This window comes from Carettochelys insculpta, chromosome 1 (genome assembly GCF_033958435.1).
Source record: "Carettochelys insculpta isolate YL-2023 chromosome 1, ASM3395843v1, whole genome shotgun sequence".
NCBI classification, from domain to species: domain Eukaryota; kingdom Metazoa; phylum Chordata; order Testudines; family Carettochelyidae; genus Carettochelys; species Carettochelys insculpta.
Genome location: NC_134137.1, coordinates 229,879,292 through 229,894,284, shown reverse-complemented (window position 1 = coordinate 229,894,284; position 14,993 = coordinate 229,879,292). Strand labels below are relative to the sequence as shown.

Sequence of the window (14,993 nt, the reverse complement as noted above, 5' to 3'; positions counted from 1 at the left end):
TATGATGATCTCCATCTTCACTTTGGGTTTGGCATATAACTATTTTTTTTTCTCCAGGACGCTTGTCTCAATCAGAGTGGATTACACTCACTGAATGGGAAACTAAAGGGAAGTGTATTCAGTGTGTGCCCCATATTTTAATTGCATATCATTCAAACCTTGCACCTAATACAGAATTATCAATTTCCTTATGGGATTTTCTATGAGATGCAATGCTACAGTATCTCAGAAATAGTAATGAATTTATCTTTACAAGACTCCTGTGAGATAAAAGGGTACAACTATCCCTCTTTTACAGATAAGTAATAGAGGCACAAAAAAACCAAAGCTTAATCTGGCAAGTGGCCACAAATTTTGAATGTTCACTTTTGAAATGCTTAGAAGCCTGACTTTTCAGAGACTTTATATACACTGAGATGTACTCTCTCTCTCTCTGGTGCAATGTTAGAGCAAGGAGACTGTGGTTCCAGTCACTGGTTCCAGTAACTCTTGAAATATTTAAATACAGGGGTCCTGGAACAATTTTTATATACAGGGTGCTGAAATCTTTTGAACTTAACTGCAAACCCTGTATAAATAGACAAGTTGGAAGATTGATCCAAAAGAAATAGGTTTGATGAGGTTCAATGAGGAAAGGTGCAGAGCCCTGGACTTGGGACAGAAGAATCCCATGCAGTGTTACAGGCTAGGGACCGACTTGCTAAGTAGCAATGCACCAGAAAAGGCCCTGTAGATTATAGTGGATATGAAGCTGAATATGAGTCGCCCGTGTGCCCTTGTACCCAAGAAGGCAAACAGCACATTGCGGTGCATCAGGAGGAGCATTTCCAGCAAAGCTACAGAAGTTATTTCTCTTTCTCTGGTGCTGATGAAGCCACATTTGGAGTGCTGGGTGCAGTTCTGGTCCCCCCAGTATAGACAGGATGTGAATGCACTGGACAGGGTCCACTGGAGGGCAATCAAAATAATGAAGGGGCTGGAGCACATGACCTATGAGGAGCAGCTGAGGGATTTGGGCTTATTTAGCTTGCAGAAAAGTAAGGTGCAATTTCATAGCAGCCTTCAACTTCCTGAAGGAAGGGGGGTTCTAAAGAGGATGGAGAGAACCCCTTCTCAGGATGACAGAACAAGGAGCAATGCATTGTCGCAAGTTACAGAGGGAGAGGTGTAGGTTGGACATCGGGAAAAACTATTTCACCAGGTGGGTGGTGAAGCACTGGAATGTGTTACCTAGACATGTGGTGGAATCTCCAGCCCTAGAGGTTTTGAAGTCCGGCTGGGATGATTTAGTGGGGGTTGGTCCTGCTTTAGGCAGGGAGCTGGACTCCATGACCTCCTGGGGTCCCTTCCAGCCCTCGGATTCTATGAAACCAGGGGGTGCTCCAGCACCCCCAGTTCCAGCACATATGATTACATACTGATTAGTCAGGGTACTGAACCCACCGGCTCTGTGACCTCCTAGTAGAGCCAGCCTATTAAGCCCGACAGCCCCCTAGCTATGGCGCTCACATCACCCTTTGCAGGACGAAGGCGAGCAAAGGAAAAGAGCTGTGGGGAAGGCCGGCTGCGTTTCGCTGGTTGAGCTGTGAGCCCCCGCCGCTCTCCCTCCGGAGCTTGCCGGCTGGGGGACATGCAGGGCGCCACACGTCCCAGGCACCGAAGTAACTGTTTGCTAGTGGCGCCCCGGGCTCCGCCAGCTGCACTCGGCCGCTTTGCGGAGCGCCGCTTGCTGCGGCCCGGCCCGCTCCAGGTTAGCCGGGGGGGGTCTAGGACCCCCGCTGCTCTCCCCCTCCCCGGGCCCGGACTCGCCCCGGCTCCCACACACACACGCTTCGCCTCGCGCGCGCCAGATGTTCCCGCGGACTCCCAACCTCCGCTCCCCCGAGAGGCAGCGCCGGGGCCGGGGCCGGGGCCTCCCGCGTGTCCCACCCCGGCCCGAGGCCGCCCCGCACGGCCGCCAGCCCCGGCGCCGCAGCGCACGTTCGAGGGGAGCCGCCGCGCGCCGCAGGTTTGTGAGGGGCCGGAGCGGGGCGGCCGGGGCGGAGGGGGCGAGGAACGAGCGGGGGCGCGCGGGGACTGCGCCAGTCGCGGCCCTTTGTCCGGCCGCGCGGGGAGGCAGCGCGCGGGCTCGGCAGGTAGGGGCGGGGCGGGGGCGCGCGCGGAGCGGGGCGGCGCAGAGCGGCGGGGGCTGCCCGCAGGGGGCCGCGCTGGCAGCGCCCTCCCCGCGCCGCCTCCGGGCTCGGGCCTGCGGGAAGCAGCCGCGGCCCCGAGCATGACGTGTCCGTGGCGGCTGCGCCCGACCGCGCCGCGATGGAGCCGCCCGCCGGGTGAGCTCGCGGGGCAGCGGCCGGGCCCGGGGGAGGCCGCGCGCCGGAGCCGCGGAGCGGGCGCAGCGCAGCGCCGCGGCGGGGGGCGTGGCCGGGGGCCGGAGGTGCGGGCGGGCGGACGGGCGAGGGCGGCCTGGCCCCGGCTCGGAGCCGCTGTGCGCAGCTGCCCTCGCCCCCGCCGCCCGTGGTGGCGCGCACCGCCGGGCTGCCCGACGGGGACGGGGACGGGGTGTATTCGCCGCTGCGCATAGACCGGCCGCCCCCCGTCAGACACCGCCCGGCCCCTCCTGGCATCTAACCCCACCCCCGTTGTACATCCCCCGCTCCCTCTCGTCGTACACCCCCTGCGCCCTTCCTGCCATACACCCCCCCGCTCCTGTCATGGACCCCTGAGTCTCCTTCCTGCCGTACACTCCGTCTGCTGTGGCAGATCTCTGTCCTTCCTCTTCCTGACACATCCCTGTGCCTCCCTCCCCCCTGCACCCATTCCTGCCACATAGCCCTGCCTCGCCTTCTTGCCGTAGATGCCCTTCTTCCCATGACCCCCGTTCCCCGTTCTTCCTGCCCTCTACCCCGCTTTTCCTGTCATCAGCCTCTGCCTCCTGCTTCCTGCCATACGGCCCTTGCCCTCCCTGACTTGCTCCTGCTGTGGACCCTGCTTGCTCTCCCACTCCCTCCTGCCATGGAGGAGCCTGGCCTCCAACCTCTGGCTGAGTGACTGAAGTACTCAAATCATGCTCTAACCCATGGGTGTCCAACCTTTTGGCTTGCCTGGGCCACATTGAGTGAAGAGGAATTGTCTTGGGCCGCATATAAAATATATAATATAGTTAATGTATATAAATCACGTAATAATGTTAAAAGTTTACGATCTTGTGGGGCCACATTACTAGCTGTCCGGGGCCGCATACGGCCCGCGGGCCGCGGGTTGGACACGCCTGCTCTAAAAGACTTCAAGTTTCAGAGAATTCACTGTTAACACTGTTTCAAACCTGGAAGGAATCTGTGGTCCTATGCAGCAGAGGAAGCCCCCTCAACCCCTTCTCCACAGGCCACTCTGACCTAGAGTAACATTCGTTCCTGACCTCATATATATCAGTTAGGCCTGGAGCAAGTGAACAAAGACCTGCCAGGCAGATATGCAGGAAATACTTCTCTGTAGTGACTAAGAGCCCTCCCCATCACAGGTCCCTGAGAGGTAGTCTCTCTGCCCCAGCCCTTCTGAGGTAGAAAGACAAGACAGAGTATAGAGACAAGGGAGCTAAAGTGACAGAAGCCCACAGCAAGAGAAATGAGAAAGGCACAGAAACCAGAACTTTCCTATGTCAACAAGATGCCTGTAGATTCTCTGTCTCTTGGTGCGCAACCTGTCTTGGCCTTGGATTGGAACAGAGTGCTGCATGCTGCTTTGAATGGGACTTACCTCTAAGAAACAAGAGAGGGGCCATAACCCTCACATTGCTGCACAGACAACACTGAGAGTGGTATTTTAGGAGATAAATCAGCAAATTCAGAGAAGCAGATGAACTTTCTGCATTTGAAGTTCATGTGATAGACCCTGAGAGCCCAACAGGGTCACTTGATCTGACCAATAGTGCTCTCTGGCTTGCTTTATACTTCTGGAGTTGTACAACCATGTCTGCACTAGCCTCTTCTTTTCAGAGGGGGCATGTTAATGAGGGATTTTAGAATACGCAGTGCCTCATTAGCATAACGGTACCCACACACAATTCGAAAGTGCCGCTTTCTAAACGTACTCCGCCCGTGTAGACGAGGACCTTTCAAAAGGACCCCATGATTTTGAAAGCCCCTTTTTGCTGCTTGATTTGGGAAGAAGGGGCTTTCAAAATCGGGGTACTTTCGAAAGGCCCCTGTCTACATGGGTGGCATGTGTTTTGAAAACAGCACTTTTGAATTGCACACAGCCACTATTATGCTAATGAGGTGCTGCATATTTATGACAGCTCCTCATTAGCATCTGCTGAAATCCTTCATTAACATGCCTCCTCCAAAAGGAGAGGGCTAGTGTAGACACAGCCAAAGCCAGTGAGCATCTCAGCTTCTACAATCATCTTCCTCAAGATTTTGCATTGCACTTGGCAAGATTGGTGGGTATGCCAGGACACAGAGTTGGTGCTTTCTGATGATGACTGCAGAGACCAAATTGGTTACTGGAATTAAATTGTTAACAAAAACAAAGTTTTTTACACATTCTGACTCTGAAAAGATTTCAGTCTTTTATTATGCCTACTAGTTTTCCAATCTTCAATAAAGTCTTCCAGAGTAAACATGAATTTCTAATGTTAAAAACAAAGAACCCCTCATGCATGGTGTGTGTGTGTGTTTTGTTTTTTAAAAAATCCTTGAGACTATTTTTAATGCATCATAAATAAAAGCTAATCTTCTTTTCCCTTACTGATCTCCGTTAATGCATGTTAAGATCTTTGATGGAAAGTGTGATATTTAAAATCCAAAATTTCCCAGTATATAGCAGATACTTAGGTCCATTTCAAATGGCTGATAGATTGTTCTCCCCATATGCCATACCAAACCAGGGATATCTTCTGGCTGCCTCCATTTAGTGTCAATTATACTGCCTACCTGACCCAGACTGGTAGATTTAGTGGTCACTATGCTGCAGAACCAGAGGGAGAGAATGTATTTTTGTTTTCTTTATTTTGTTTCTGTTTCTTTCCGTTTTCTTAGACTGGCTCTGAGCTATTTATATACAGTGGTTGGTATTAAATATGGAGTCCACGTTTTATTTAGTGTATGAATGAATCTTGCTATAATTAACCTCCCCCTTTCAAAAGTATTCCACTGACTGAAATTATTATTAGCTCCCAGATATGTTGATGATGGAGCTGTTACAAATATTTATAGATTGATGAATAACTTTTTAAGGCCTGAAGGATTATTGTCTCATCTGGGTCTCTGCATGACACAGATAATAAAATTTCTCCTAATCATACTTGCAGCAATCCTGTAACTTCTGGCTGAGCTACAGTATGTTTTATAGAAATGGATACAGTCCTGTTTTAAAGGCTTCAAGTCTGAGAGAGTTAGCAGCTTTTGAGGTCTCACAGCCACTTTTAATCTATGAAAAGTTCCATTAATTGCATAAAATGTTAACTTTTAAATCAGGCTGTTGTGCTGTAAGAAGTCAAACATCTTCCAGAAATCTAAGTACATTATGGTACACAGTTACCTTTGTCGTCAAAGCTTGTAATCCCTGGAAAAACAATATTCGGCTTGTTTGGCGGTGTACATATTCAGTACTCCAAAATGTAGTAAAAGTCAGTACTAATGGTACAGAGTTCTTTGGCCAATGTTTTTAAAACTCTGGGGTGCAAATTATCTGGTTTTGCAGATTTTAAAATAAGTAATGTTAGAAGATGGTATTTAATATCCTCATTGCTTATTATTGCTTATTATTTGAATAAAACATGAGTGGCCAAACTGTGGCTATTTTAGAGTTAAAGAGCAGGTGGCAGTGCTTCCGTGCACTGACACCCTCTTTCTCTGCTTACCCTGCTGGCGGGGAGAGGGAGAGCTCAGGTCTTCTGCCCTGTTGTGGAGTGGTGGATTAGGGGCTCATGCCAGATATGACTGGTGTCTGCTGAAGAGAGGAGTGGGGTGGAATGTGGAAATTTGAAGGATAGGTGCTGAGTCTGTGACTGCTCCAGGGTTAGAGCATCCAAAATTAGTGGAACATCCAAGCTCCAACCATCCCTCCAGCACGGCTCATCTGCTGATGGCCTTGCTTATTCATTGCTCCCCTTCCCCCCAGTGCCTCCTGCCCTCTATGAACAGCTGTTGGACAGGGGGCAGGGGGTGCTGGGAGGGAGTGGGAGTAGCAGGGTGGGGTACATTTGGGGGAGGGGACAAAGATGCAGGGTGGGGGCAGGGCAGGAAAGGGTTGGAGTAGGGACTAGACAGGGAGCACCAAGCTCTCCCTTCTCCCCACTATATGGGAAATTGGCACCTATGACTTCAATATTCATCCTCCCTAACAGCTTGAGTCACAACCCTCCAGGCGTGTCCTGCCTCTTACCCTCAACAGTCCCTCACTGCAGCTCCCAGGCATTAGCTCGTTGGAGAGAGACTGCAGCATAAACATCAGCTCCGGCTGCATCTTCCAGCTTTTTGCTGCCAGGGCTTCACCTCTCAGCTTGCCAGCTCCAGCAGCCATGCGGGGATAAACGCCTGGTGGCACCAGGTGACCAAATCTCTGAGGAGACATGCAACTGCATATGCCCCCTCATTAGCATGGCCTCTGGCAGTGTGGCAGGGAGTCTCAGGGCTTCAGTCACAGCTGTCAAACTTCTGAAGGTTGTCATACAGTGGGTCCGTAAGTTTGGTGACCCTTGGAACAGAAAGTGTTTCATTATCAGTGTCAGCTGTAAGTATGCCACCCAGGTTCTTTTCAAATACAGAACAAAAAAAAATATTCATTGACTACTCCAACCTTTTCTGCCTTCTTGGCTAAGTCTACACGTGAAGCCAACATCGAAATAGGCTATTTCGATGAATAACGTCTACATGTCCTCCAGGGCTGGCAACGTCGATGTTCAACTTCGACGTTGCGCGGCACCACATCGAAATAGGCGCTGCGAGGGTACGTCTACACGCCAAAGTAGCACACATCGAAATAAGGGTGCCAGGCACAGCTGCAGACAGGGTCACAGGGTGGACTCAACAGCAAGCCGCTCCCTTAAAGGGCCCCTCCCAGACACAGTTGCACTAAACAACACAAGATCCACAGAGCCGACAACTGGTTGCAGACCCTGTGCCTGCAGCATGGATCCCCAGCTGCGGCAGCAGCAGCCAGAAGCCCTGGGCTAAGGGCTGCTGCCCACGGTGACCATAGAGCCCCGCAGGGGCTGGAGAGAGAGCATCTCTCAACCCCCCAGCTGATGGCCGCCATGGAGGACCCGGCAATTTCGACGTTGCGGGATGCGGATCGTCTACACGGTCCCTACTTCGACGTTGAACGTCGAAGTAGGGCGCTATGCCGATCCCCTCATGAGGTTAGCGACTTCGACGTCTCGCCGCCTAACGTCGAAGTTAACTTCGAAATAGCGCCCGACGCGTGTAGCCGCGACGGGCGCTATTTCGAAGTTAGTGCCGCTACTTCGAAGTAGCGTGCACGTGTAGACACAGCTCTTGACAGTTTGACTGTATCCATTTGGCAGCCGTAGACCAACCCTAGTTTTGCGGCAAGGTATGTAGGTGTTGCAGGGCCTGGGTTCTGCTGCCATGTGGAATTTTCATTTCAGAGTTAAAACAGCAGACTTCATATATGATGCCTGGAGAAGAGTTAGGCACCCACGACAAGGAATTTTAGATGCTGGCAAACTCAAAAGGCAGTCCCCTAAGCTACTCACGGGTGAAATGTCTGGCTCCTTAAATATCCTTTGGACTGGAGGGAGGTACCTCCTAGCCATCTGTACTTCCCCCAAAAATTCCTTACCTGCTTATTCTCAGCTGTCTTCTTATGTAAGGCCTGATCCTGAAGGCAAGCTTTGAGGATTGGGCCCTGCTGCTGATCTGGGGAAATGCCTATTTTGAGAATCCCACTGAGGCTTAGATGTGAGTGAGGGCACCAAGTGGTTTGTTAGCTATGGGTCAGCCTCAGGGCTTATTTAAGTTTCATTGTGCGTGCTAAGTGGCAGAAACTTAGATACCACAGGGTTAGATGTCATCTGAACAGGGGACTTGAAAATGTCATTGTCACCTAAATGTTGGATTTAGGCATCTAAAGAGGTTGCTTAAGCCACTGAGCACCTCTGTGAAGTGGGCTCTTTTTTCTTGATATAACAAAAAATAAATCTCTTGGCCTTAGTTCTCCTGACTGTTGATTTTTATCGATCCCAGCAGCTTCCCTTCTCAGCTGTCAGAGATCGGGTGCCCAGGTCAGATAGCAAGTGCAGGAATGCTTCTTGCCTGGCTGAATTTTGTAAACACACTCCTGAATTTCCTAGATTGTAATTATTCTAGATTCTAGTTGAGTATAATGTGCAAAGCCACTTTTATGTTGACCTGAACCTAGGTGGTAAATGAGCTGCATGTCAACTGCAAGTAGCAATACTTAATGGGGACATTAATTTGGGAAAGACAAGGATTTTCCTCTTCCTTACCTGCCCTGCAATTTTTAATTGATATAAAAAAAAAAGACCTTGCAGCTTTCAGCTGCAAATATAACCCCAAAAACATACCTTCCTCTGCTGCTCTTCTCTTTCCCTTGTCCCACTGTAAGGGAGCTGTCCTGGGGGCAAAGAGTGTCAATAGTCAGCTGAGCTGGCTGAGGAAAGAGAAATTGTTCCTTTCCCAGGAGTCTGGATGCTATTTCCACAGCGCTTTAGTGCCTCAAGCTATTTTAAACTTGCTTTTCTACTGTAATAACTAAATGGGTGGCTAACGAAATGTTGCGGTGTTGCCAACTACAGAAGTTCAAGCATCCTGAATCACAGTGCCTCAAAAAAATGGGGTGTAAAAAAGTCATGTGTTTTCATCTGTCTTTGGAATTTTGAATCCCCCCATGCTCTCCTGACCTCTAATGCGTATGTAACTGCTCAGGTCACACCAACTTGTGGAAATGTACAAGTAATGAATGGGAGTAATGGGATTGTAATTGAAGTCTCTACTGTAGGCAGTTTTGATAAAGAACCCAACTGAAATCGGGGCCCATTGTTACATGCGTTGTATACTAATAAGAGGCAGTCTCTGCATTCCCCATGGAAAGGCTGGGTGACGTTACTATTGAGGGGGAGCATTTTGCAGCAAACACACAGGGTGGCCAGTTTGTGTAAAATTCCTGTGGCTCTTATAACTTCACTTCATCTTCGCAGCCACTTGCAGACTTGCTCAGATCTTCCTTAGTTCTGATGCTGGCCACCAGAGGCTACTGTTGGCAACCATGGGGGTGGCTTTGGGGTGCTGGTTCCTCCTGGAGGCTCCCTGCAGAGCTTCTGCACTGCTCCTTGCTTTGTGGGCCTGAGGATGCTGCCAGCTGGTCGGGTGAAAGCTGCAGCCTTCCCCCACCCCCAGTTTAGTGTAATGCCAGGAACAGAGGATAGAAAAGTGAAAGCAATGGGGAGGTATAGGGATGGAGGAGAGTTACTCTTACCTTCCACCCCAATGGGAGAGGGACTCTGTGCTGACTCCACCTGCCCTCTGTTGCACAGCTGTGTGAGGGACAGGGTCCTGAGGAGAGCAGGCCAAGGGAGAAAGACTAGCACCTAGATCCAGGTGTATAAGGGAAGGAATTAGGGAGATCTCTCCAGGGGATTCTAAAGCAAGCATAGGAGGATGCTGGGGAGAGTGCTCCTCCTACTGTCAGGAGGATGAGGAGCCCCCCTCACCTGCCCCATACCCTTTTGTGTTTCATGTACTTAGCAGCAGAGTGTTCTTCCTGTTCTGAAATCAGAAGACAGACTGAAATTAAATACTACACACTCTGCTTTGTTATAGTACCTCGGAGGGTTCAGCCACAACCGGGAATGCTTGATGAGGGACAGGTAACAATTTTTAAGTTATTCTCATGAGCTTTTGTTTTTGCTCTTGTTGTGCCCCTTTGGGGGGTTGTTAATAGGAAATAGTTGATGGTGATTTAGTCAGTTGTGATACTGACTCCGCTAATGGCCATGAGCAGGATCTGTAAACCTGCCGTCATCTCTGGATGGAACGAGAGGAAGAGCTGTGTGCCCCAGTTCTCCAGGACGCTGAAGAAAGTGAGATCTGCCTTGGGGCCTCCACAGGTGAGGAATAAATTAAGCCAATCCAGAAGTTGCTGGAAGTCCAACCTTTTCTTTCATTTTAAAAAAAGCCATTGCTACACAGTCTCGTCTCCCCTGCAGCAGGACTGCAACCAGCAGTTATTTCTGGCAGGCCTCACTCATGGTTTTCATGAGTCCTGACTGGCTTCCAGCCAAAATCCTGTTTCTTTTTTTCTTTCTCCGCCCACCACCAACTCAACATTTCTCTAAAAGTTCATTTGAGTTTTTGAATCAAAATGTCTTTCTGCTCACTGGGGAATGGTTTGTGGGCTTGAGGGGAGGGGTTTGGTGGGATGAGAGGTTGGGATTTTCCTGGTCACATACAGTCTAACATTTATTTAGTTGACTCATACTTTGTGTAATTTCCCCTTCTTAGATTTCTTTTCTGTCGAACACTCATGTGTGGCCTTTTTTTTTTTTTATTCAAGAAGACAGTGAGCCTGTGAGTGAACATGAGGAGAAGAACCCCCAGAAAGATGGTCCTGAAAATGTGGAACAGTATGGGATGATATCAGAGGGGTTTGAAGAGAATGTTTTCCAGAGCCCTGATGAGGAGGAGGCCTATGAGGGCCAGTACGTGTCAGAAACACAGCAGGGAGACCTTCCTGATAAGATACTAGGTAATTCCCTTCATCCAGAACGAGATTTGCGGGCTCTCCAGGGTATCGTCATCCACCCAAGAATTCCTATAGGGGAGAGACCCTATGGATATACTGAATGTGGGGAGGGCTTCAGTCAGAGCTTGAACTTTACGCAGCATGAGATAACACAGACAGGAGAGAAACCTCACAAGTGTACTGAATGTAACAAAAGTTTCAGTTGGCGTTCAGATCTAATTAAACATCAGAGAACTCACACAGGCGAGAAACCCTATATCTGCAGTGAATGTGGGGAAAACTTCAGTGTGAGCTCTCACCTTTTCACACACAAGAGGATCCATACGGGAGAGAGACCCTTCCACTGTAATGAGTGTGGTAAAAGCTTCAGCCGGAACTCCCACCTCATAAACCACCAAAGAACCCACACTGGAGAGAAACCCTTTGAATGTGCTCAGTGTGGAAAGAGCTTCAGTGATTTTTCAACACTTACCCAGCACCAGAGAACCCACACGGGTGAGAAGCCATATGTGTGTGTCGAATGCGGGAAAAGCTTCATCCAGAGCTCACACCTTGTTAGGCACCGGAGAATCCACACTGGGGAGAAACCCTATAAATGTGCAGTGTGTGGGAAAAGCTTTCGATACAAGAGTCACCTGGGTCAGCACCATAAACTTCATGTAGAATAGAAAGCACAGCCATGTGAGCCCCTGTCCTGCCCATAGAAACTGATGCATAAAGTTTCATATAGCGTGGTGACATCAAGAAGGAACCACAAGGGGAAGGGGACACATTCTTAATGCAAATAGCTTGTTCTAGGATTCATAGGAGTGGGGGATGAGTGGTGGGAAGGAGCTTGATGTTGATAGGAATCAACCATATGGGGATCCGAGGGAACAAGGAGAGAGTTGATCATTTGGGGTTCAGATGGCTGAGAAGTGGGAGGAATTAGGGGGTTGAGGGAATTTGGTGCTAAGGAACATTGTTTGGAGTACAGCAAAATAGACGGACAAGAGGGGAACTATATATATCATTGTCTTAAGATATAAAAAATGATAAATTAGGTCTCAGACAGATATCTGGCTCACATCAGAACCATTGTCTTGGGAAATGCCTCACTTACTAAACTGTGTAAGATAAAGTGCCCCTTATTCTCTCTGGCAATGTCTCCAGCAATTGTTTCCTCATTTTAGGTTATATTTATTTATAGCTGCTATTTTAGGAGCTCAGTTAAACCTGGACAAAAATGTCCCAGTTTTCTGCTATATTTTGTATTATTTTCAGCTATTTTAATTGTTCTGAAATAAATCTTAAAAAATAAACAAATAAACAAAAAAACAACCGTGTTCTCCATTTTCTCTCCTGTAGTTGGTTGTTCACTCTAATGTCCTCTGAAGTGGACCTTGGTAGGAGAAGAGCCTTGTCTCCTGCCTACAAACTGCACTTCTGCCACTTTGTCTGCAGCCAAGCTTCAAGTCAATACCCTGCCTATCGGTTTGTAGAGCATTCACAGCCACTATTATCAACCACAATAGAGCCTCCACTGCTAAGGTGAACGGCAGCACTTTTCCTAAATACTAAGGGCAGATTTTTAAGATCCCTAAAAAGAATAGGAGGGGGAATAAGTAAAATCAAATAGAATGAAAAGCAGCTCTTATTTGGGCACATAGTAGGAAACGGCAACATGGATACTGTGGCAGACCACAGCTGGCAGGCTGTAAAATCCTGAGCCTCTTGAGGGCTGAGAACGTGAGCAGGCACAAGCCCATCCACAGCTACAGGATCCCATAGCACGTTCATCTAGGTCTGGTGGCGAGGTGTCCTCCAACACCCAAGCGGAGTTGATATCAGTCGTGGGAGGAGGAGGGGTGGCCCCAGGGTCCAAGACGAGAGAGAGAGCCACCACTAATGACGTGGCTGGTGCCCTCCCAGGTGTCGGGGGTCCCAGGCTTCTTCCCATGCCTGGCCAGGGGCAGTCCCTTCAGACATGCCCCATTGCCTGGCAAAAGAAGCACCAGCTCTCCCCCATGTATAGTAGACCAGGTACTTGGGCCCTTGACAGGCACCAGAAAAGTCCCCTCTGAGGTGACCCTGCCATGCACTGCCAGCAGCAGTTGGACCTGCAGTTGCTGGCAGAAGGAGAGGCCATGGTGGAGGGCAGGGCCTTTGCAGCCCAGTGGGAGGGGACTCAGGACTGACAGGGGTTTCCCCAGGGTGGTCAGGAAAGGCAGAAGAACGGCACTGGAGAGGAAGGGAGGAACAGAGGAAAACACTACCTGTATGCCCAGCTCCTCTAATGGCTCAAGGGGCACATGGGCACTCTCTACCACCAGGCATCTCTCCACCACCTCCTGGGCAGCAGCCTCGGACGCCAGGAAAAACACCACGTTCCCGAACATCCTATAGGCTGCTACTATGGACGCAGGCCCCACCACCCATCATCGCCCACACGTAGGTCTCCACGTGGGGCAAGGCTGGCACTAGGAGGTAACGCACCCCATGCCTCCTAGTGAGGGTGGGGAAGGGGCCGCAGCTTTTGGGGATGGTATTCCTAGAGGCAGCTGGAGGGGAGAGTGAAGCAGGAGCCACCTGAGCATACGAACCAGGGGCTGGGGAGACAGGACCGTCAGAACTGATGGAGGGAACTGCGGGGGTGGGGTGGGAAGGTGGGGGAGCTGTGGCAGTTACAGCTGCAGCCGGGGTGGGAGCCTTTGCCGTGGGAGGTTTTGCCTTCCGGGCAGGGCTCTTTCCCTTTTTAGTCCCCCCTGACCCTTCCTGCCCTTTGGGGGCCTGTTTTAGGGGTGGAACCAGCAGTGGGGACCACGGCAGGGTCCCTGGAGTCCTGATTTGTGCCCTTGGCCAATATGGGAGCAGAGACTGGGCAGCCTCAGGTGGATCCAGCACAGCAGAGGTGGAAGGGAGAGCAGGGGAGGGTGGGAGTGTCACCTGACACCCCCCAAAAGGGGCGTTGGCCATGGACAGGAAGGGTTGGGAGGAAGTAGGGGGATATGAGAGTAGTTAACAAAAAGAAGTGGGGGGAGTGAGGAGGGGAAGAAAGAAGGGCTGCCCCTCCCACACCCATCAGGTTGTGAGCCTGCTGGGATAGGGGTAGTTAATGGAGGATAGAAGAGGGGGGGAACCCACAATAAAAAGCCACAACTCTCAGCACAGGATGGAAAAACTGGCTCCTGCTACTGCCCTGGGGAGATCGGGGGGACTAAAGAAATACGTGGGGAAGTGGAGCGGTGGCAGGGCGGGGGATGACTATGAAGAAGGTGGGGTGGGGGAGCTCAGGCACCAAACAGAGCCAAAAATGGGAGTGGAGGACATGGCCACATGGGAAGGGGAAAAACCAGTAAGGGGAAGCAGGTGGCAAGGGCTGACCTGCAGTAAGGAAAAAAGTAGGGGGGGCAGCCAGCAGCTGCAAGGGGACAGGTGTGCCCACAGGTGCCTGAGAAGCAGGCCCACAGCAGCTGCTGCAGAGCCTGACAGAGCTGGGGGAGGGAGCAACTGGTAGGGCTGGGATAGAAAGGGCCCCGGCAGTGGCTGAGGGAGGGAGCAGCAATGGAGGTGGGGGAGAGAGGTGGCCCACACCCCAGCACCCCACCCCTAAGTGCACCAGCCACCTCTCAGGAGCCCAGAGAGAAGTGGTCATGACATAAACTCACCCCCCCGCCACACACACCACCACTCCAGAGCAAGCTGTGGAGACTACCCGCCACTGCTTTGAAGCAACCCCCACCTGCCCCCGCCTACTTCCTCTGCAGTAAAGGGAAGCGGCAGCCATGAAGATGGACGTCCAGGCCTGAAGCAAGGATGGTGGGGCCCACAGATCCCCAAGAAGATGGAAGCGGGGGCGTCTACTCCCTCCCTCCCTCACCTGACAAGGGACAGGGCAGCAAAGTCCGCCACCACCCACCCAGCAGCTCTAAAAGCTAGCTGGAGAGTGTGTTGCAGGGAAGGAGCCTGCAAAATGGAAGGAAAGGAGGGGAAACTGGCCCAGGGGAGGCAAAATGTGGCCAGAGGCTGTTTACCACCCCAGCAGCCCACCTCCCACGCTGCAAGAGCCTGACAAATGGCAGGGACTATGGCAGACCTCAGCTTGCAGGGTGCAAAAGCCTGATCGAAGGCGGTATTGTGGGGATTAGATGAATGCCTTATTATTTCCCAATTAAGGTCACAGAAGCTGGCTCTACACTAGCTCCTCCCCTCCCCCCCTTCGAAATGAGGCTGCTAATGAGACACTTCAGGTTATGCTAATGAGGCACTGCAATGAATATGCAGCACCTCAT

General features: G+C 50.9%; 1 protein-coding gene across 5 annotated transcripts; it reads left to right on the top strand.

The window, feature by feature from the left end:
- The first annotated feature begins 1,800 nt into the window (after positions 1 to 1,800).
- Positions 1,801 to 12,023, top strand: ZNF697 (zinc finger protein 697). Of its 5 annotated transcripts, none has more exons than XM_075001125.1 (3): positions 1,801 to 2,008; positions 9,801 to 9,847; positions 10,482 to 12,023. In XM_075001125.1, the coding sequence occupies exons 2-3, from the start codon at positions 9,830 to 9,832 to the stop codon at positions 11,388 to 11,390; spliced, it is 927 nt and encodes a 308-aa protein (XP_074857226.1). In that variant the 5' UTR covers positions 1,801 to 2,008; positions 9,801 to 9,829; the 3' UTR covers positions 11,391 to 12,023. The 5 variants fall into 5 exon arrangements, with proteins under 5 accessions (XP_074857226.1, XP_074857207.1, XP_074857197.1 ...); XM_075001106.1 differs by lacking the exon at positions 9,801 to 9,847 and adding an exon at positions 9,922 to 10,087 and having other exon boundaries at positions 1,818 to 2,008; positions 10,534 to 12,023; XM_075001096.1 differs by lacking the exons at positions 1,801 to 2,008; positions 9,801 to 9,847 and adding exons at positions 2,179 to 2,327; positions 9,922 to 10,087 and having other exon boundaries at positions 10,534 to 12,023.
- Positions 12,024 to 14,993: the final 2,970 nt, after the last annotated feature.

Coding starts and splice junctions, on each gene's coding strand:
- ZNF697 (XM_075001086.1), top strand. CDS start 9,674: ATGAGGAGCCCCCCTCACCTGCCCCATACCCTTTTGTGTTTCATGTAC. Junction 9,848..10,481: donor GAATGCTTGATGAGGGACAG/GTAACAATTTTT, acceptor TCCCCTTCTTAG/ATTTCTTTTCTGTCGAACAC.